Here is a 23,171-nt window from a genome sequence, read left to right on the forward strand (position 1 = left end):
CTGGGACCAGTTTCAGAAAAGATTATGATAATCATTTGCCATTATGATAATACCATGGTACAAAAGCTCTGAGGCTAATTGAAATTGAGGTTTCCATAGTAGTTCCATTTTAAGTTACATGTACCATTATCATAGTATTCGAGAAATGGGGGTCCATATCCCCGGGTTAGGGGGGGGGGGTTCACTTCCATCGACCAGTGGATATCATGTGTGTCCTTGGGGTATGAAAAGGCACCCTAAATGCATATTTTCAATGATCTGAAAATGCCCCCTTAACAAGTAGAGCTGTGTAAAACCCTAGCCTTAACAAGTATTGGATATAAAACCCTGCCCTTATAAACAAGTTTCAGCTCCAGCACCCACCTTTAATGGGCATGAAACCTAACCCTTAATAAGTTTTCCCCATATGATTGTAGACATCCTGTGCATTTCACTGGCATGGAGTACTGGGAAACAGTTCATCACTTATAAATTTTCTCAGGAGTAGATCGGAACCTCAACACATTATACTGGTGCAAAATTTGCACCGATTAAAAAAATCATATTTTAGTCTTTTTACACCCTTGCAAATCAGACCCTTATCATGTAAATGACATACAAAAAAGTATACCCTTTTTTCAGCAATTTGATGTTTTTGACACCCTCATTACGTTACATACTAAACATGCTGCATCATGCCCTTTTTACATGCTTTCTTGGACACCCACGATATCCACTTGTCAATGGAAGTGGCCCCTCCCCGGTCAATATTTAGAATCCAGAAGGTCTGCCATCTTTCCTGCTATCACAGTAAGCTCCCAACCACTGATCCTCCAGACGATGGATCACCTGGACAACAGCTATGCCTGAATTCTCCTCCACATCCTGCCCTTTCGAGACCAGACCATCTACAACTTCCTGCATATGAAAAGATGGAATTCAAGAATATCAATCATAGATTACACTGGCCCGTATTCTGAAGTCGGGCTTACACTGTAGCTTACACCATGGTCCAACTCTGTGCTAAAATTATGGGAAGCAAAACGTTTCAAAGATTTGTTTACTGTGATTGCTTCTCATGTTTACTTTGCTCTTTACTAATTCTTTAAAGGTGAAGACAACTGTCATACTTATCCTTCCCAGGCGGTTAATGCTTTGGTAGTGAAATAAGCTGATACATTGAACCTCTACTGTTAAAGATTTATGTAACAACTGGCTTTCCATAGTTTAACCACAACTTAAAACCAGAGTTTCAGAATACGGGCCATTGTATCTGGTTATTACAGCCCATCTAAAGCCTTGCTAAAGGGTCTGTTACAGTGGTGATAAAAAATTTAGAGAAACCTCACCAGAAAATGAACATAGTTAAAGTGTTCACGTTCTGCCCTGTTTTAGATATTAAATTGAGAAGGCATGTGATAATAATATTACAAACAATAAAGTTTGTTGCTTTGCTTTGGGCTCGCCAAACATTCTGATGATGTGGTCAACATTCAACACTCAGCATGAAGGAGTGCATTATATGGTGGGGTTCACTCACTTTTGAGCACCGCTGTATGTGGATCATACTCGAGTATCATCTTGCATTCAAGTGTAGAAGCCATTGAATGTGTTTTTCAGCCCTTAGAATTCAAAGCACTCTACAGCATGGATTTGGCACTATATGAGTCCAATTTATAATCATTATCATCAAATTTTGTATTTAGTAGCCCCTAAGATTTTGATTTGGCACCTAGCGCACTCACTCGATAATGTTTTTATTTTACTTGACATAGCCCATTGATCGCTTACTTTCTATATTCAGTAATTGGATATTAGAATGCTGCTGACATAGATGCTGACATAGATTATTTCCTGAATTTTCAGCTCATACCATGCCTAAGAAGGGGTTTTATATTCATGAACACACATGTGATCTCACCCAAGGATTATTTTTACCGAGTGTGAACACAATTGATGCAGGAATAAAGAAATGAGAGAAATTTGAATAGAAACTTGAAGAAAAATAAAGCACATGGCCTATATCATTTGACCTGCTTTATCACTTTTTTTATCTACTCATTCAAAATCCGCAGACTTTTGAAAACAACCAAATGAAAAAAAATGTTACCACTACAGAAAATGAAAATAGTATACTTTGGGTTGGTTTACTATGAATTATCACCCATACCCATATATTTTTTCCAAGAACATGTACATATATCTACCCACCTGAGGGAATCCTACTTCGTATCGGGTGGCATTGGGAATTAGCTGATTGTGAACACGTCTCCTCTCGACACCATCTTCAAGACTCGAGCCAAACCAGAGTGTTTCCATGGTAACCTGGAAGAAAAGAATAAGAAATGCCCTATGTAAAATGACTGAATTCTGGTCAAAAGCTCAGACATTTTCATAATAAATACCGCTTAATATCATAGCATTGATGTGGCTCCATCTATCGTGAAATATCTTTTCGTAATGCGAACAGTAAAGTTTGGACGAGTATCAGTGACAAGAACTTTAACCCATTGTCAAAGGGAACAAAATATTAACCAGTTACATGATCTATTGAAATGGAAAATTACATTCAACTGGAAATCAAGTGTAAGTCCCCATATCAAGAGTATTTGGGTCTTGACAAAATCAAATGCAAAATAACGAAAACAAATTTGATTAAATAACTTACACTTTCAGTCAATAGATTTCAACATCGATGATGCTTGGAAATGGGGCAAGGTACACCCAAGTAATAAATGGCAAATTCACATCTGCAACAAAACAAATAACCTACCAGACTGGTTGCTGTGGTGATTCTGGTTCCTCCAGATGCTCCCACAACCAATTCAACATCTCCCTCCTCATCAACCATGATTACTGGCGTCATCGAAGAAAGAGGGCGCTTTCCAGGAATGATGAAGTTTGACGGGGACGGAGGCACTCCATAATAGTTAGGAGCTCCGGGCTTGGAAAAGTCATCCATCTCATTGTTAAAGATTATCCCTGTATTGTTTCCTCGCACCTTGGAGCCAAAACTGGAAGTGGGAGAACGTTGTAAGAATTAGGAATATTGTTGTTCCAAGAATAAGTATATGAGTGGGTCTAGTTGTATAGACAATTTACCAAGAGCTGAAAATTGCGGAGAAAAATGAAGATCAATAATGGGAATAAATTGTAAGAGGAAGGATCAAGGAGAAAGAGCAAGAGGAAGATTAAGAAGGGAAAAAATGAGGAGGAAGAAGAAGAAGACAGGGAGGGGATGAAGAGAAGATGATAAGGACAAAAAAGAAGAACAGATCGAGGAAAAGAGCAAGAACAAAAGAATGAAAGAAACAAACTACATCATAACATAGACAAGGAGGAAGAAACTTTAAAAACAAGAGAAGAAAAGAAATAAGAAGATGGAGGAGGGGGACGGGAGAAGAAACTGAAGAAGAGAATGTAGACAAAGAAGGAGAAAGAAGAGGAGGATGAAGAGATTACAGAAGAGAGGGAGGAAAGAAAGAGAAAGGATAAGGAGGAAGAAAAACACCAGAGCAAGAATTGCTGCTGGAAACAGCATACTCACTATGTATTAATAGTACTGGTAATTGAAGCAGCATTTCCAAACTGATCCACGACTGAAATATGAGAGGTACCACCATCTTCTACAATTTTGAACGACGGATCGTAATAATCTGTATCGTGGGTGCGATCATCAGTTATCTTAGCACGTATACTATCTGCATAATCTTGGGATGTCAGATTTGCTACAAGCTGAATAAAGGAAAGGAGGTAAGCAAAGTTTAATTATAAAGAGTACCCAGTTTTCAGCAATGCAGAATACACACAAATTAAACTGAATTCAAGAAAGAATAACTTAAGAGATAATGCAATTTAAGGGGGGAACTGAAAGGAAAATAAATTACTCAAATACAACAAAATTTAGTAGATAGAGCAAAAGCAATACTGCGCTTCAGCACATTTTTCCACTCTAATTTCATAACATATTTTGCTCCTCAAAATGTACAGTATACAGGAGCTACAACATGCTTTTACGCTTCCCTTTTTTATTTTGTTCTTTGTGACAGATGTTGAAATCATAACTAATGAAAATTGCCCCGTATTCTCCAAGATATAAACCATGATTATTATGAATCTTTCAGTAGAAAGTGTTAGAACAGTGATTGCATTGCCATATTTTTTTTCAAAATGAACAAAAAAGACAGTGTGGACCCACATGTACTAGTAGTTCTTATTGTTTTATGCAAAAGATTTATGGATCAATAGTACAAAACACACAAAGGTATTTGTACCAAATTCACAAAGGTGGTTTTAAAATCCATCGATTGAACCCATGGTTTATGCAGATTTCCTGTATAGATTATGCTTATTAACCACATATATTAGAAAATGTCCATTGCTGATGCATGCTTTGATGCACGCCTGTTGCCCTGGTTATCCATGCTATTTTATTCACAAGTCCACTGTTTTGAATTAATGACTCCACTCTTCAAACCTTGACTCATGAATAAAATAGCATATTCAACCATGGCAACAGGCGTCAATTTGGTACACTGTGACAAAAGCGCGCATCAGCATTGGACATTTTTTAATATAAGCGGTAAATAAGCTTATTTATACGGGAAAACTGCATAAACCATGGGTTCGACCGATGGTTTTAAAAACCACCTTTGTAAATCCGGACCTTGGAGTATCACTGTGCGCTAGAGCTCAGTCAGTTACACTTCGTAATTCCGAATGTTCTTTATTCTGAAGGTTCGTAATTCCGAAACACGTAAATTGCCTATACCTTGATGTTCGCTAATCCGAAAACTTAAAAGGGTTCGTTAATCCGAACATTTGTGGAATTTTTTTCCAAAGGTTCGTTATTTCGAAGGTTTGATATTCCGAAAACGAAATAAGATTCGATGTTGCGAAGATTCGTTAAACCGAAAACGAAATAAGGTTCATTGTTCCGAAGGTTCGTTAGTTTGAAAACGAATTAAGGTTCGTTAATCATTTCGTTTTCGGACTAACGAACCTTCAGAATTACGAACCTCATTTCATTTTCCGATTAACGAACCTTCAGAATTACAAACCTCATTTCGTTTTCGGACTAACCAGCCTTCGGAATTACGAACCTTGGGAAATACGAATCTTCAGAATATCCCAACCTTCGGAATAACGAAGCTTCAGAATTACGAATGTATGCGGCTCAGTCACCCTTTGATACTTACCTCTGTAACATCTACAAAGTCTTCATCCCCCAAGGCACTCCTCTTGGCATAGGCAAACTTGAATGCCTCAATGATTCGGTGGTAGGTCAGAGTCTCATCTCCAACAGATTGTAGACTTTCTGGGGTGAAATCATACCCTGTGAACATGGGAAGGGGGGGCATAACATAAGATCACAGGAGATTAAAGGGGGAGTAAACTCTATACAAAGTTGATTTTAACAGATGCCAAAAAATTAGTGTTACATATTATTAGAAGATAGTTTGACAAAAATCCATCAAAGGAAAAGTTACAGATCTTTTGTGATGTCTCATGTGAAGCAGCTGCCCAATTTGCTCATGAAAGTTCCATAAATTCCAATTTTTTTTAAGGTTCATAACTGAAATACCCTTTTCAATGAAGCATGAATGAAATAAGGTGTCTGATTGAATGTAGAGTGCAGAGGTAAGGTCATCTTCAATCTTCTGAGAAAAATAACATTTTAGGAAATTCTGAAGATTGTACATGAAAGTCTATCCTTCATTTGTTAATTTAAAATGTGTTGCATTTATCTACTATTCCAGAAAGATGTAGCTACACCTTGAATGCAAATCAAACTGCACAAATTTGGGAGAATGAATTCAGACAAGCTAATTGCATATGAATATATTCAGTTGCTGCTGTGTTTATGGTGATCGATTGAAATTTGTCCACCTACCTATCTCCGTCTACCATGTAAACTTTGATTGTGATTGACTGCGGAGCCCTTTTACTATGGTAGTTTAATGAAGTTATACATATCAGGACCCAGGAGAGTGTTTCATTAATATTTTTGTCCAACCAGAAGTCAGACCTGACAACTTTCCTTGATTGTGATTGGCCGGGATGCACTGTCACTATGGTAACTGTCAGATAAAATGGGACTTGTCGGATAAAAGGTCCGACAAGTCCTTTCATGAAATGCTCCCAGATCTCAACTTCCAGTGAATAATGCAACTCAAATTTTAAAAAAAATGGCAAATTTGCACTTTAGATGCTTCTTAACTACATGAATTTTGATATACAAAAAAAAGGGTCCATTTCATTACCATTATAATAACAAATTAACACTAAAGGTTAAAAGCTACTGATATCCTTCAATCTGATTGGCTGATAAGTAAATTTGTTACGAAAAAATTGTGCATTTGTCATTATAACAAGTCTTCATAAAACAAGACCCAAATTGTATTTTTATTTGATGGGAATAAATAGGATTTAATAATCAATTTCTTGTGGTGAATAATACGCATCAATATCTCATTGGCATTGATTTAACTCCTAAGATAGGGTACCAGTCAGTCATAAAGCTGCTCGTAACGTCCAAACAACACCAGCCATGCTTTAAATTGTGGATGAGTTCCAAACAGTTTCATGACACCCCCCCTCCTACACATTGACAATGGATGCATTTAGCCTAGGATATATTATTTTACTGAAAGAGGGAGCTTTATCTGATATTACTGTCAAATAAAACAAGGCAAAAGCGATATTGTGTCTCGCCCACGTATGAAAATAATGTGACCTCTGACTACAGCATAACATGCAGGTCCCCCAAGTCCATCTACCATCCAAGTTTGGTTGAAAAGCACCTTACGGTTGCGGAGTTAGGTAAGGTTGACCTGAAAATGACCTTTGACCTTATCATGTGACCTCCGACTGCAGCATAACATGCAGGTCCCCCAAGTCCATCTAACATCCAAGTTTGGTTGAAAAGCACCTTACGGTTGCGGAGTTAGGTAAGGTTGACCTGAAAATGACCTTTGACCTTATTGTGTGACCTCCGACTGCAGCATAACACGCAGGTCCCCCAAGTCCATCCACCATCCAAGTTTGGTTGAAAAGTGACTTACGGTTGCAGAGTTAGGAGTCATAAGAGAGTCTTGCATGTAAACTTTAACGTTGACCTGAAAATGACCTTTGACCTTACCACGTGACCTCTGACTGCAGCCTAACACGCAGGTCCCCCAAGTCCATCTACCATCCAAGTTTGGTTGAAAAGTGACTTACAGTTGTGGAGTTATGTGTCATAAGGTTTGTGACGGACGGACGACATTTGGATCCCTAAGTCTCGCCTTCACCTCTGGTGGGCGAGACAAAAATCAGAAAATATCAATAATTGAAGGTAAAAAATTTACCTGCTGGAGCAAAAGCAAAGAAACAGGAATTAATCCAGATTTTTTTTCAGAATTTCTTAAAGATAGGATCACATCTGAATTCCCTATACTTTATAACAGAGTTGTAAAAACAAATGATAAATCTAGTTTGAAATGTCTCTTACATTTCCCCAAAATATGAATAATTGGCAGGAATGCTTCATATTCTTAAAGGTAAGAGTGGATGAATGTTAGATACTAATCCAACAAAATTAATGCTAAATACTAACTTTTTCCTGAAATATATTGCACTACATCGTACTTACCTTCTAATATATTCATAATGAGGGAAAACACAGCACCGCTGCAAGGAGGGGGACAGGTATAAGTTCTATGACCGCTAATTTCTATATCTAGAGGAGTTTTGACTGCCACCTGGTATTGAGCAAGATCATCTACACTCACGATTCCACCTGAAAAAAAATGACATATTGAATATTTAGCAATGACTGATGCAGGAAATCTGTAAACACACATGTATGTTAATCCATAGCCTTTATGGTACTAATTATTTTAAGAATAAATTAATCATTTTCATGGTTTGGTAAAATATGACAAATGTTCAATAGAGCAAAATATGAGCAAAATATTGACAGTCCATCATATAGTAATAGAAGTAGTAGCAGTAGTAGTAGTGGTGGTGGTGGCTGAAGTAGTAGTACAGGTAGTAGAAGTAGAAGCAGTAGTAGTAGTAGTAGTAGTAGTAGTAGTAGTAGTAGTAGTAGTAGTAGTAGTAGTAGTAGTAGTAGTAGAAGTAGTAGTAGTAGCAGTAGTAGCAGTAGTAGTAGCAGTAGTAGTAGTAGTAGTAGTAGTAGTAGTAGTAGTAGTAGTAGTAGTAGTAGTAGTAGCAGAAGTAGTAGTAGCAGCAGTAGTAGAAGCAGTAGTAGCAGAGTAGTAGTAGTACTATATTATCATTTTGGGGACAGGGGATGATTTCCTGGAAAGAAATGCTGGTCTCTTTTACCTCTTTCTTCTATCTCTGTTGCTATGGTAACCGAAAGTGATCCATTATAGAATGCAACCGCACCCTCCGCAGCCAGTGTACGCATGGTTTGGGCCAGCTTTCGCCTATACATGGTCCCATTTTCCTTTAGAATGTTCCCATTTTCATCTAACATTACTTCCCTGTATGAGAGAGAGGGAAGGGGAGAAAGGGGAAAAAGAAATTAAATATTTGGGAGGATTGCGGGACAATTTAAATAGCAATAACAGTTTCCCCCACTGCAAAACTTTGACAAAGAATCCTGCCAAGAATCCATGCTACAAGACAGAGGGCAGGAAGAAAACAAATTATTTTCAATACTCTAAACAAGATCAGAAGACATATCTAAACAATGTCTTTGAAAAATTTAGCTCTTTCCTTTCTAAATTAAACCGTGGTAGTAATTAAAAATTAAAAAGATGAAATTTGAACTTATTTACTGTAGACCGAGGGGCGCAGGCCTCCAAGCCCCACTTCCCTTGATATTTTGCCCAATATTTTTGGAACACATAAAGCTCGTGCCCCCATGTTCTGTGACTTTTTTCCTTCGTCTCTTGAATCTTTTAAAACCTAATTTGCGACATCCGAGTACGCATTTCAATATTACACATCATTTTGTTGTAAGTGCATGACAGACCTAAAATTGCTCACAAACATGATTTTTTGTACAAAGTCAATACACATTGGGTTTTCAACCAAATATCATTCATGTATTATATTTACTTTTACATACATTTGCTACGAACATGATAAAGATTTTATAAGGACATTTGGAGCTCTATTTAGGGAGTTAGAGTAAAAAGTATGATTTTGCATGCTAGTTATTCGTAAATTAGATAGACATAGTTAATAAAGAGAAATATTCATGAAATAAAGTTTTGAAGGCTATGTCCCAGGCAAAGTTTATGCTAATTTTCGATGTGATCACAAGGTCAACTGCCTAGATCATAAGGGGGGGACCCTGCGAGCCCACCCCCCCCCTCCCTGGCAGTATGATCTGCCAAATACCCCAGTCTAGATGGGTTAAACATTCAAATATTTGTACATATTAATTAGAGTATATAAATCACTTAAGTAAAATAAAGAGAAACAAAAGAAAAGATGAGATGAAAAAACAAAAATAATAGTCCCAATAGACAATATTCGATCTACTTTACGAGTAATTAATTTGCCATACATGTACATCTATTTTTGCTATTCATTTATTCTTTACGAATTCAGCATAATTTACTTATTTTGGAGTTGATATTGGTGTTATTCTCATGCGCACATAATTATGCAGAAGTTAAAATTTCAACGATGTAAAATAAAACCGGCATTAATATTCTGGATATAAATGCAGTAGATCAAACCTCATCGCGACTGGCACCAATCCACATGTATGGCCGGATATGAAAATACTGTAATGGAACACCATCTAAATAATTGATATTTGTATGGTAGAGGTATCTATTTTCCAGAGTTTATTTTTTGGGGTACATTGTGGATGATTCTAAATTATTGATGTCAATCGTTCTGTTCAGATGAGATGATGATTCATTGAAATACATGTTTTTGACCATTTCTGTCTCTCTTCAGTACATACATGGAGAGGAAATATACGCACAGACACGGAAAGCGTTGCATTGACAAATAAAGGCTAGATAAATGAGGTCTGATTGTAAATATATCAGGGGTGTGAGTGGTCACAAATAAAAAGATCTGAAAAAAGCTGAACAGTGCTGAAAAAGTCTGAAATAGAAAGAGCTCCCATACATTTTGTACAGAGGGAAGCCAAAATAAGCAGAAACTAAGCTGAAAAAACAAAACAACTGAAATCAGATAAAAATCTGAACTCTCACTCCCCTGATATATACAACTAAATTTCTAATTCACAGCTTAATCACCTTGTAAGTTTTAGTCAAAAACATTATATGATATACATGCTCACAAAAAGGATCTTAAAGAATTGAGGATTTTTTTTTGGTGGGGGAGGCCAAAATGATTGGTTACACTTCGTAATTCCGAAGGTTCTTTATTCCGAAGGTTCGTAATTCCAAAACACGTAAATTGCCTATACCTCGATGTTTGTTAATCCGAAAACGGAAAAGGGTTCGTTAATCCGAACATTTGTGGTGTTATTCCGAAGGTTCGTTATTCCCAAGTTGACAATCCAAAAATGAAATAAGGTTCGATGTTCCGAAGAAGGTTCCTTAGTTTGAAAACAGAATAAGGTTTGTTGATCCGAAGGTTTGTTAAACCGAAAACGAAATAAGGTTTGTTGTTTCGAAGGTTCGTTAGTACGAAAAATGAAATAAGGTTTGTTAATCATTACGTTTTCGGACTGACGATCCTTCAGAATTACGAACCTCATTCCGTTTTCAGATTAACGAACCTTCGGAATTACGAGCCTCACTTTGTTTTCGGACTAACGAACCTTCGGAATTAGGAACCTCATTTCGATTTTGGACTTAAGAACCTTCGGAATTACGAAACTTCGGAAATACGAACCTTTGGAATAGCGAATCTTCGGAATAACGAAGCTTCGGAATCACGAATGTATGCAAAATGATTAAATGAACCCATTTTGTAGGTCTCTCACCTCAAGCTAGGATCATTCATGATACGATCACTATTTTGGTCAATGGCCCTTGCTAGGGCTGGGCCAACAGTAAAACCATTCTCAGCAAGTTCTATGGATGGTTTGAAGAGGTTTCCCCACGGAAGTCTACCGAACCTTTGATGGGCCTCCCAGTATCCCATTATCTCACCAGGGACTGCGATAGCAAGACCACCTATATGTGAAAAGAAAAACAAAAAGATAAAAATAGTTGTAACCAAAAGAAGTAATAATCAATTACAAATGAAATCAATTATCTGTAAAATTATAACATAACAATATGGTAATATGTCGGGCAGGACATGCAAGAGTGGGGTACCCAATAATCATTAACTAAGTCATTTTTTTAACATCATTTGCATAATTGCATCATTTATGTTTTTTATATGAACATACTTCCAGTAGAAATATCTCACAAGCTATCGGCATGATTATATTTGGCCTACTTAATGTGTTTCATCATGTGTTTCATCAGCAAAGAACGAATGGTGGTTGTCTGTACCAGATTTATCTCTATCCCTATATGTGGGTCAAAAGAAGCAGCCACAGTCTGTCTTTTGGATTACGACTTTAAAGGTCTGGTCCAGATGAAGATAACCACATCTAATTGATGCAAGTCTAAAAGAAACTCAATTACACACCTAGGCGGAGTTCTAGTCTGCATTATGCACTATTCCAAAAGCCATGGTCTGTGCCTGCAGATTAGGAGTTGTTCAGCATAATAGCAAAAGACTGGGATAATTCAGTGTGAGAGGAAGCCTGAATTGGCAGTAATAATAAGGTAAAGGATACTGTATTGTCAATCTCTATGGTAGCTTTCCTATGGATCTAGCGAGTGACTCCCCCCCCCCCTCAAGTGAGGAATGGCCAATCTGGCAATGTCTTAATCGCCTACGGTCTGGAATAGGACGGTGCAAAGTCCTTATGCAGATATAGGGCTACAACATAGATGGGGACGCTGCTTGCGAGTGTGGGGAGGTTCAGACGATGCAACACCTTCTGGTCTGCCCCCTTCTACCAGAGACATGAACTGCCGAGGAGGAGTCCTTTAACCCCAAAGCCATATCTCCACTGGACAGGTCTTGTGTAGTGACCCGAGAAGAGGAACCTCATATGGGAGAGAACTTCAGAGAAGTCTGATGATATTGCCCTGATTTTTTTGTGTGTGATAAGCACAGTCTACAGCATTACCGGCCTGTACCACCATCATTTTGATGATGGCAGTGCTATTTCCTAAATTTGCATCAAAAATTGCCTTGTGATATGACACAATTTCCTATGAGCACAGTACATAGCAATAGACCAGATCATAGTTACTTCATGGACAATTTTTGTCAAATGACCTTTCATTTCTTTCATCATGATAGGCAGATTTCAAAGCATGATATCACGTAAGCTTGTCTTACATAGCAGGATGAAGAAATTGAATAGACCAGGTGACTAAAATAGCACGCCAATGAGCACTTAATGAAGGCATTTGTTGCATTCCTACTTTGAATGCATATCTTAGCATGTTGCACAATGTACTTGACAAACTGTGAAATACCAGTCGTTCCTGGAAGCATTGTTGTTTTTTGTGAATGTAAATGACAACTCAAAAGAATATATGAATAATCAAGACATCAAATTTGGTGCTTATCTCATTAGATTTTAAAGCACCATGTCACTTTAGTACAAATGACCGTCTTCTGATCATGCGTAGAATCATTTGATCATGCACAGAAAGGAAGTACAAACGGGCTTATTAGCTATGCCAGCTTGGCTGCCACAGAAAATATATCATTGTGTCTCACTCCAGGTTTTTCCATGGGGCTGGCAAACATTGATGAAATCTTTTAAGTGACCTAAACTGCTCATAGCCTATCACATTTGAAAAGTGTATTCCTTGTGTGGGTACCATTGGGACAAAAAAAACCCAACAGAATAAACCTTTCATGGGGTTGAGTGAATGACCAGTGATCTGTAACTTTACTTCTTTACAAACTGAATAAAAGCTGGAAAGAATTTTAAACATAAAGGCCTGAATCATTATGAAAAGGATTCCATGCTTGAAATTTTGATGCTTCTGGAAGATCAGTTTTGGATGAACCGGTGTGCGTATTACTGAGTGAGCTACACTAAATACTCCACTGTCATTCACTAGTCTGCATGCATGCACAGACAGATCCTGATTGAAATTGTGATCAATAATAAAGTGGGTCTTGAGACAAGTCTAGCATGAATGCAGCTTTGTTGTTTTGAAGTCATCCCTCGGTGAACTGAGCCTTCAATGGAAGTTCTGGTCAGGAACTTTGGGCTGTAAGGAAAGACCAGTTTGAAAAATGCAGAAAGGGCTTCTGGGGGAAAGAAGAGATCACATCCTTAACCCATTGGAGGCTGAATGATTTTGTTATTATATTTTGCATAGACTCCAACCCATATGTGGTCTTAGTCTCAAATTCATAAACAAGTGGAACACCTCTGGCAGTCTCGGCTGAATTAAACGATTCGAAATGGCAGCAGTACGTGCTGACTTTGAAAGCAGCTATCAAATAATTATTCACAAAAGAAAACATTCATACATGTATGATAATAAAATACTATGTCCATTGACCCAACATGACCTTTGACCATGATCATGTGATCTAAGACATGTACGGAAAGATCATTCATACTTGATTACCCTTATATCTATGTTTCATGATCTGCATGTGAAGATCCATAAACTTAAGTTATGATGCCAATTCCAGAAATACCCCCAACACAGCTAAAGTTCATTGGCCCTAAATGACCTTTGATGTTGGTCATGTGACCTAAAACATGCACAAGATATTCAGGGATACATGGTCACTCTGATGTCCCACGTTTCATGAACTAGATCAATAAACTTTTTAAGTTATGATGACAACTCTACAAATACCCCCATCATTATCAAAGTTTCATGACCTAATGACCTTTGACCTTGGTCATGTGACCTGAAATTTAGGCAGGTTCTTCAGTGATACACTATCACTCTAATGTCCAAGTTTAATGAACTAGGTCCATATACTTTCTAAGTTATGATGACATTTTGAAATCTTAACCTTGGTTAAGATTTCAGTGTTGACGCCGCCGTTGTAAAGCCTTTCAAATGCAAATTTTGCTTGGATTTGATATGACTCCAGGCAGACAAACAAAATACATGCAGTACATCATTTTATTAAACAGTTTTTTTTTTGTCTCACCTGCATAGCAGAGCAAGACTTGAAATAAAGTGCTGCTTTTCCGACGGCGGCGTCAACACTGAAATCTTAACCAAGATTTCAGTGTTGACGCCGCCGTCGGAAAAGCAGCACTTTATTTCAAGGTTAAGATTTCAGTGTTGACGCCGCCGTCGGAAAAGCAGCACTTTATTTCAAGTCTTGCTCTGCTATGCAGGTGAGACAAAAAAAAACTGTTTAATAAAATGATGTACTGCATGTATTTTGTTTGTCTGCCTGGAGTCATATCAAATCCAAGCAAAATTTGCATTTGAAAGGCTTTACAAAAAAAAACGATTTATTGATTTTTTTATATACATGCCTATGGGCAGTGGAGCAGAGGATTATCTTTTGTGTTGGGGGATGCAACTACAGATCCCCTCCCCATAAACAAAGTAAAATCCTCTGCCCATGTATTTGCTCCTATACATGTACCTAAGCTCAATGAAAATGTTAAAATCTGGTATCATATTTTCATTCCAATGGCTTGCAAATGTTTTTCCTTTTGGGGAGGTGGAGGGGGAGGATACTTTGACTAGTCACCTCGCTACAATGCAGCTTTGCCAGAAGAAAAAAAATTCTAGTGTCTTTTTTCTGGTCACATATAAAACCTTTGCACACCAACACAGTTGAGAGTCTTAATCCAAATGGAGCCACTAGTTAATGCCTTAACAGAAGCCTTTCTAACACAGAAAACACAGTGTATAGTACACATGTTTTTTTTCATTGTCCTGAATTTTCATTTTTTAGATACAAAGATTCAATTGCCATTCCCGCAGGGTTAAAAAAAATTATGATACTAGTATGACAAATCAAAGTTCATCAATTTGTTGACATACTGTACCATTTTTTTTAAACTGTGCCTATTAACAGCAAATCACTCCCTCGTGACTAGGTCAGGGCCAAACAGCAAGTGAGACCCTGTTCACATTCACTGCACTGAACTGGTCCATCCTAGACAAATCTAACTTAACTGGTCCAGATGTAAGCTTTATTATTTTCAAAGTCAGCAAGTCAGCAACTTCAGCAACGTAGATTACTTTTGCTGCCAAAGGAACTCTTTGAATGTCGGACAATTCAAGTCCAACAAAAACATGCAAATTTCCGCCAAACACAAAAATCTACTAAAAACTGGTCAGGGCATACATCAAAGTCAGTAAGTCAGCAAGCTGGATCACTCTTGCTGCTGTAAGAACACTTTGAATGTTGGACAATTCAAATCTGTCCAAATTCATCTTGCGAAAACATGCAAATTTTCCGCCAAACACAGAAGTGCCTTCCTTGCATGGTTTCTATTCTGAGTGCATCTTGGATTGGAAATGGTTCTGTCTACAAAACAAGATGAATTTCTTAAATCTTTTCACGGTCCTCGCTTCACAAATCATGAGTGGACCGGTCCAGAAAAGGGACTATGAACAGGCCAGGCTTTCAGTAAATTAAAAGTAGCCCAAGCTCCACATACACTTAGTATTGCATGCTTTCTGTCACAGACATGCAGGTTTATAGGTCAACATATTTCATTTGCAGAAGCATATTTGAATACAAAAGAGGCACATGACTCAACAACTTTATGTATATATTACAGAAAATAGGGAGCTTTCAAAATAAGATTGAAGGTCGACGGGAAAAGCAATCAGCACCATCACTTAGGGTTTGCCAATGATTCCCTTTAGTAGGACTACTTTCCAATCTATAGGATCATATGTACAAAAGATGAACTACATATATATAAATGTAATATATACATACATACATGTAGACAGACAGACAGATAGATATAGATAGATCTATCTCTGTATGCTCAGCTTAGCTTGCCAGGCAACCTGCTACATGTGGATGGCCTGAATTTTCAGCCTACTTGGTCTGAATGAAATGGGACACCATTCGCTTCACTAAACTGGTGCTGGACTTCTTTTATGATCTATTTGCTTTTGGCCTGACAAGGTCTGTACCAACATCCTAAACTCTGCCCATATTGTCTGTCCTCTGATGGTTGTGTTGTATTTAAAAGACAATAGCTTGAGTGCCATCTTGGAAGCCAATAATAGGGCCGGCCAAACAAGAGTGCACAACTGGAATAATGCATTCTAAATGTATGTGTGCTGTCAAAAAAATGTCAGGCATTTAGTGGCCCCCTTTGTTTAATATTTGTAGCTTTAAATTGAACAAAAGCCCATTTCTAATTTGTATAGCAGATTTTTCAGTTAGATCCTACAAATGCCTAATATTGTAATAATAATGGGAAGTATTTATAAAGATGAAAAAGATGGTAGACCAAATAGTTCAAAATGAATATTAATAATTTCAAATGTTGCAAAATGTAATATAAAGATTGAAATGCTTCTAACCCCAGTCATATCTATACAGATTCAAATATAGAAATTATGGGCTAGGTTCAGTGCACATGATATCTAGAATCTTTACTTTGCCTGAATTTTGTTTGATAAGATCTTACCTGTAGTCGAAGCATCTGAACTTTCGTTTGTATACATGTCTGTAGATGCAAGAATAGGTGCTACTTCTCTGGAATCTAAAAAGTATGGCGTCTTGTTCTCTCTTTCATAGTACATTATGAAGCTACCTCCTCCTATACCCGTACTGTGAGCATTATGCAGTCCCACGCATAGCAATCCAGCGATGGCTGCATCCATGGCACTTCCCTTATTCAAAAGCATATCCCTGAAAACCCAGAGACAAAAGCATACATTTACATGGAAGTAAAGAAAAACCAGGATGATAAAAGTTGGTCACAAGTTCCTTGAAGACATCTACTATCAAATAAACAGGGCCCGTCTTTGTGGCTATTCAAACTACATTAGAAAATAATATTAATCAAAATATAATGCAGCATCAAGAAACATTTTATCAAGCACGACATATAGGTTGCGTATTGTAAGATATTATTTCTTTAATGTAATAAGGCAATTCTAAAAGTTTTTTTTATTATTATTTTTCTTATTGTAGATGTAGATTAAAAGAAGAATTATGGAATACCAAAGTATGATTTAGAAAGTAATGAAAATTTTGTAAAAATATTTTTTTAAGTGGAAGAAATATTGAAAAAGCTTAAGGTAATGTGAATTGATGGTGACACAAACATCTGCCCTTGCGAAAATTTCTCCTGGCTTTCTTTCGTCTCAAAAGGTGTAGGGTCAGTGTTGCCATAGGGTTTTATCTTGAGTTTATGTTTGAGATAGGGTGTCAGAGTGCTAACTCCAGGGTTGAAGTTGGCGATTAGTGTGTGGAATTCACAGCAGAGTAATTGTCGCCAGAGCAAATGTCATGGAACCAAATTGACAAAGGTAAGAAATGTATAGGTAGTTTGTAATAGAAAAGAAAATACATGTTGTAGGCTACACAAAAATGAAAATTAAGAAAAAACAATGTTTAAAATAAAATGTAGTTGTTTAAGGAAAAAAATTGAGTGTTTCCTTCTAACCTCCCAATCTCTGAGCAACGTGCTGCATCGGCAGCGACTGCAGCTTCTCTATAGACATAGCCAGTCCTGGTACTTGGTTCACTGTCGTCTCTACCGTATATCACACCGAGAGCTACTCCGCATGCTATTGCTCCACTCAGAATGAGAATGACCAGCATAAATGCCAAGAGCCTGAAGGATAAAGTTTGTAAATAAAAATAATACTTAAAATGGAAAAATTATGAATAAAATTATTAAAATACATGTTAGTACTCATTTGTTACTGATAATGGGTAGAACAGCGGAAGAATTACTAGTAGTGGTAGTAGTAGTAGTAGTAGTAGTAGTAGTAGTAGTAGTAGTAGTACATGTAGTAGTAGTAGTAGTAGTAGAGTAGGAGTAGGAGTAGGAGTAGGAGTAGGAGTAGTAGTAGTAGTAGTAGTAGTAGTAGTAGTAGTAGTAGTAGTATAGTAGTAGTAGTAAGTAGTAAGTAGTAGGAGTAGAGTAGAAGTAGTAGTAGTAGTAGTAAGTAGTAGTAGTAGTAGTAGTAGTAGTAGTAGTAGTAGTAGTAGTAGTAAGGATTAGTAGTAGAAGTAGTAGTAGAAGTAGTAGTAGTAGTAGTAGTAGTAGTAGTAGTAGTAGTAGTAGTAGTAGTAGTAGTAGTTAGTAGTAGTAGTTTTAGTAGTAGTAGTAATAGCAGTAGTAGAAGTAGTAGCAGCAGCAGCAGAAGTACATGTAGTAGTAGCAGTAGTAGTAGTAGTAAATAGTAGTAGTAGTAGTAGTTTTAGTAGTAGTAGTAATAGCAGTAGTAGAAGTAGTAGCAGCAGCAGCAGAAGTACATGTAGTAGTAGCAGTAGTATATAGTAGTAGTAGTAGTAGTAAGTAGTAGTAGTAGTAGTAGTAGTATAGTAGTAGTATAGTAGTAGTAGAAAAAGTAGTAGTAGTATAGTTGTTGTAGTAGTAGTAGTAGTAGTAGCAGCAGCAGTAGTAGAAGTAAGTAGTAGTAGTAGTAGTAGTAGTAGTAGTAGTATAGTAGTAGTAGTAGTAGTAGTAGTAGTATATAGTAGTAGTAGTAGTAGTAGTAGTAGTAGTAGTAGTAGTAGTAGTAGTAGTAGTAGTAGTAGTAGTAGTAGTAGTAGTAGTAAAGTAGTAGTAGTAGTAGTAGTAGTAGTAGTAGTAGTAGTAGTAGTAGTAGTAGTATAGTAGTAGTAGTAGTAGTAGTAGTAGTAGTAGTAGTCAGTAGTGGTGGTGGTAGTGTGGTGGTGGTGGTGGTAGAAGTAGTAGTAGTCATTGCAAAAGCAGCTATTAGAGGGAGGATTAGAAGGAATAGAAGTAGGAACAACTGAAATAAAAAAGAGATGAAGACGCAAATATTGACAATGAGGTAATAATGACACTATTCTCTATTTTAGCTGTACATTGTATTAAAAAAAATGAATAAACCTGTGTATTTCTTTTATTTGAAATTTATTTCAATATAGGTCTGTTAAGTATAGAAGAATTTGTTATCATGTAGGAAGCCTACCACCTCCATAAAATCATAATTATCATACCACAATATTGCCTTCGTCAGAAACAATTACAATAACACAATTCGGGACAACAATATACTATAGAATAGTTTACTTTTTAACCACATTTAGAATCATAGGAGGTATAGCAAGAATGCCTACCAGTGACTAGTCCAACACCTAGACTTGGCCTAGGACCTGCATGAGTACATTCATGTATAGGCCTACTTTTCACTAGGGACCGCAATATCTTTAAATAAAGTGCACAGGACATGAAAAAAATGAAAAAAATGAAATGAAAATCCATAATTTATTGTTCGAAATAAATACGTTCATGAATACATTAGGGAGTATTCATGAGTTCACTCACTCACTGAAAGTCCCAGATCTTATTAGCATTTACATGTAAGAGCAGGTGATCAATGGCATAATGAGCTAAGAATTTGAACAGGCACAATAGACAAAAGTATGCTAAGTCACAACCTTTTTGAATAAAATCTAATTTTGTGAGAGACTTTGGCAAAATATTCATTCAATTAATCTTATTCCATTCCTTTTCTTTCCATTATATTTTTTTCTCCACGTAGTCAAAGAACTTAAATTTCAGGGGCCCCACGCTCCCCTCCCCCTTCCATCTATACGCAAGAACAAGTGACACAGACCGTTACAATAATCTCTTTGTTTGGAAGAGAGAATAATCATAATTGTTCTACAGTATTGGATGCAAACAGAGATATACTGTCTGCAGTTAAAAATGTAAATGTTTTTTTTATAAGCCAGATAACAAATCATAACTCTCATTCAGTTGAAGATAACATGAACAAATTTAAACATAAGATTAAGAAGTACATGTATATGCAGTAAAACATTTGTTTATGAACACAAACTTGATGATAAAATCAGAGCATTCGCACAGTGTGTAAGTCAAAGCTCAAGATGGAGCCATTTTCAGGACTCTATTTCAGTTCAGAAATCATAAACAAATGGTGATGTTTGCAAGCATGCATCAATAGCAAATTATAACTATACCATAAGCTCTTGCTGTAAAGATAAGATATAATTTGAGATAAGAGTACTAGGCCTTAATGGCAAATATGTAAAAGATCTTATGAAATGCCTGGTTTGAAAATACTTTAAACTACACGTAGCCTACATGTATATGGCCCTTTTATTGCTGTGCAACCTTTGCATATTATGCAAATTATATTACCTTACTAAATAGGATAAAGTTCAACTTTTTGAAGAGCTTATAACATAAAATAAACCTTTGAAAGTGCTGCATAACGTTTTAAATTTATTCAAATACGGTACCATAAATTCGAGTTTTGCACCTTTAGAACTTTAACTTAAATTTAACATCTCATATATATAGTCTATATGTTGGATAGGAAATATTTCAAGTGGTGAAAAGTTTGAACCAATATTTTAAATGATATTTTGCTTCCAATTCCTCTACTTACAATGACTGTTTCACTTTCAAATTTAAATGACAGTAGAGATTTCAGCACTTGGCATCAGTAATCTAATTTTAGGATTGAATATTTAGAGAAATATTAACAAAAATAGAAATGCATTGATCTAATATTTTGATTTGCAAAATTCAATGCAAACTTGCAAAATAAAAAAAATAAAATCTCTGGCAAAAACATACTGGTGCCCTTTTTTTATCTCTCAACATCAGCAAACAAGTTTGCATGATCAATCAGACCCATCATGGCAGTGATCTGAAGACCCTTACTTGGTCTGATTACATTTTGAGTACAAGTGGCAGCTGAACTCACTACAAAGTTTGTACAAACACGCATACATACTGGTACTTTGCTCACTAAAAAAAATAAATTAAACCTCAAAGCCTACATTGTTGCAATTGATCTGGTAAATCTATTAAAGAATATTTATTCTTACCCACTTTTTATCACATTACTAACAAAATTTGGTCATTCATTTGCAGCTTTAATAACCAAGAACAAATGCAACAGACTGATAATTATATTTCTAGCAATGTCACACTCACTGGCAATTGAAGGGCCCAATATAGCATATATAAGGGCAAAACTTGCAAATTTGACCTTTAAAACAATGAAAATCTAATTGTGATAGATTTTAACATAACATTCAGAAAGTAATACAATATTTCACTCTTTTCCCTTTTTCATCTCATTCTTTTTTTTTCTTTGTTGTGGAACTTTTGGGTTACATACATGTATAAGTGCCCCACCATCCCCTGATCTATTTTGTTTTCATATTTTTATTTCTTTGGTTTAATTTAAAAAAAAAGTATAATACATGATTCAAAAGTCCAAACACCAATTCTGTTCTCCCACAATGAATACAATTTTGTCAAACAAAGCAATTCATGACAACAACCAAACAGTGAACAACATTGAATGCATCTGTGAGGTAGGCAAAAACCAAATCACCAAATTCATTTTAAACAAAATAAATGTACATAATTAAAGTGAATATTAATTAATCATAATAAAATATCAATCTACATGCCAGTAGCAGCATTAAACTGTTCAATCATGAGCACTGACCACTAATATTTACCTTCGTCTCCATGATGTAGTTTCACCTTTGTAATAAACATCGGAGGATTTTCTGTTTCCTCCGAACAGAGGGTCTTCCTCACTCTCTCCCAGTCCTACCTCATCAATCTGACCGTCCAATGCTGAAAAATGCTTCCCAGGCATGTCTGCTACCTCTTCATTGCACTCTAAACTATTAATATTATAATCCTTGCTGCTATCCAATATGTTGCCATCATCTGTGCTGCATGATCGCTGAGTGGACCAACTTTCACTCTTGGAGTGAAGCAGACTTTGGTTCCTGCTGCACACTGCAGCCCCTAACTCTGTGCCACAATAGCCACTACCAGTACTAGTACCATTATCACCAGTGTGATCTGCTGTGTCACCTTCTATTGACACAAGGGATGTAATCCTTATGCAGTCACCATTGTTAAGCCTACTCCGAGGCTTGGCACTAGACCAAAGTCTTCCAATTACAGCTCGATGATTAGACCAGAGTCCAGCATCATTCACTTCCTGTATTAAAACTCCATCTTGCACACCGTCACTAGTTCCGAGGCCGAGCTTGGTAAGAGGCTGTGCATTTAGCTCACCTGCAACCGTGTCATTTTCCGCATCCTTAGTCTCAGGCTTGGGTTCTGGCAGGAAGTGTCTCTCATTCCGGCTTTGAAACAGCGACTTTACATTCGACACCAATTTATCTGACCAAGTGAAGGGGCTTTGCGATTGTTTACTTTTTGCACCAGGAGTCTTTGTCGAAGTTAAAGATGAACTGCCACCTGTCCATAGATCTTTCTCAAATAAAACGAGATCTTCTTCTGAGCTTGCTGCAAGGAGGATTCTGTAGTCAATGTCATCATCATCCTGCATCCCCATCAGTCGTGGAACTCAGTCAATATATGTCGTGCTGAGCTGAGGGCGCACGACGACATCGATGTACGGCAACATCCAGAATTAAATGGGTGGGGATGAGCTGTCAGTTGCAGTGTCGAGATGCCAAAGTCAGATGAGAATGCATTTATTTTTTACAGACCCGAGCTGATATGAAAAGTTGCCATCGACCCATTTAAAGTACGGTAATTCATAAGGTGTTGTTGGAGCCGATTTCCAAATGACAATGAACCTGAACTCAGTAGCGACACTAACATTGTTGCTGTATTTGCTCGTTGTACGACTCGGCATTGCCATTGGGGAAACTCCCCAATACCCGGAAGCGGCGCGGCGCGCGCAAACTCTGGCGCGCTGGTGCCACTGATCTCTATAAAAAGATAGGTGGCTGGTGCACAGTACAAGGGGGGGGGGGCTCAAGGCTGGGGAAACCTTCTGGGGAAACTCGCATCTCCACCTCGCGTTGCCAATAGCAAGTGTGAGAAAAGGGGGAGAGGGGAAAAAGAGGCCTCCTATTTACGAATACCTACAGATTCCTTATATTTATCATTTCTCAAACTTAGGCCTAAACAATATTTGAGCTTCTCTGCCTTTGTGCTGACATTATTTTTTTCTTTATTTGATAGGCCCTATGCATCCTTTTCATGAGAAAGTGGCGATTTTCAGAACTTCCCGTTT

At 37.1% G+C, this 23,171-nt stretch overlaps 1 protein-coding gene across 2 annotated transcripts in view; it reads right to left on the reverse strand.

Moving 5' to 3' along the window:
- Window positions 1–574: 574 nt before the first annotated feature.
- Window positions 575–23,171, reverse strand: part of LOC121408454 (glutathione hydrolase 1 proenzyme-like) — a 37,365-nt gene continuing 14,768 nt past the window's right edge. Inside the window, exons 1-11 of one of the 2 annotated variants that reach the window (XM_041599929.1) lie at window positions 21,625–22,710; window positions 17,585–17,755; window positions 16,601–16,824; window positions 10,910–11,102; window positions 8,311–8,471; window positions 7,613–7,759; window positions 5,178–5,314; window positions 3,527–3,714; window positions 2,753–2,993; window positions 2,191–2,304; window positions 575–897 (exon numbers count right to left, since the gene is read on the reverse strand). In XM_041599929.1, coding sequence (XP_041455863.1) covers window positions 751–897; window positions 2,191–2,304; window positions 2,753–2,993; window positions 3,527–3,714; window positions 5,178–5,314; window positions 7,613–7,759; window positions 8,311–8,471; window positions 10,910–11,102; window positions 16,601–16,824; window positions 17,585–17,755; window positions 21,625–22,481 — 2,580 coding nt within the window. In that variant the 5' untranslated portion in view covers window positions 22,482–22,710 and the 3' untranslated portion in view covers window positions 575–750. Of the gene's footprint in view, window positions 898–2,190; window positions 2,305–2,752; window positions 2,994–3,526; window positions 3,715–5,177; window positions 5,315–7,612; window positions 7,760–8,310; window positions 8,472–10,909; window positions 11,103–16,600; window positions 16,825–17,584; window positions 17,756–21,624; window positions 22,711–23,171 lie in introns of those variants that run through there. The other variant, XM_041599930.1, reaches the window with a different exon arrangement.

Source organism: Lytechinus variegatus, chromosome 2, assembly GCF_018143015.1.
Source record: "Lytechinus variegatus isolate NC3 chromosome 2, Lvar_3.0, whole genome shotgun sequence".
Lineage (NCBI taxonomy): Eukaryota > Metazoa > Echinodermata > Echinoidea > Temnopleuroida > Toxopneustidae > Lytechinus > Lytechinus variegatus.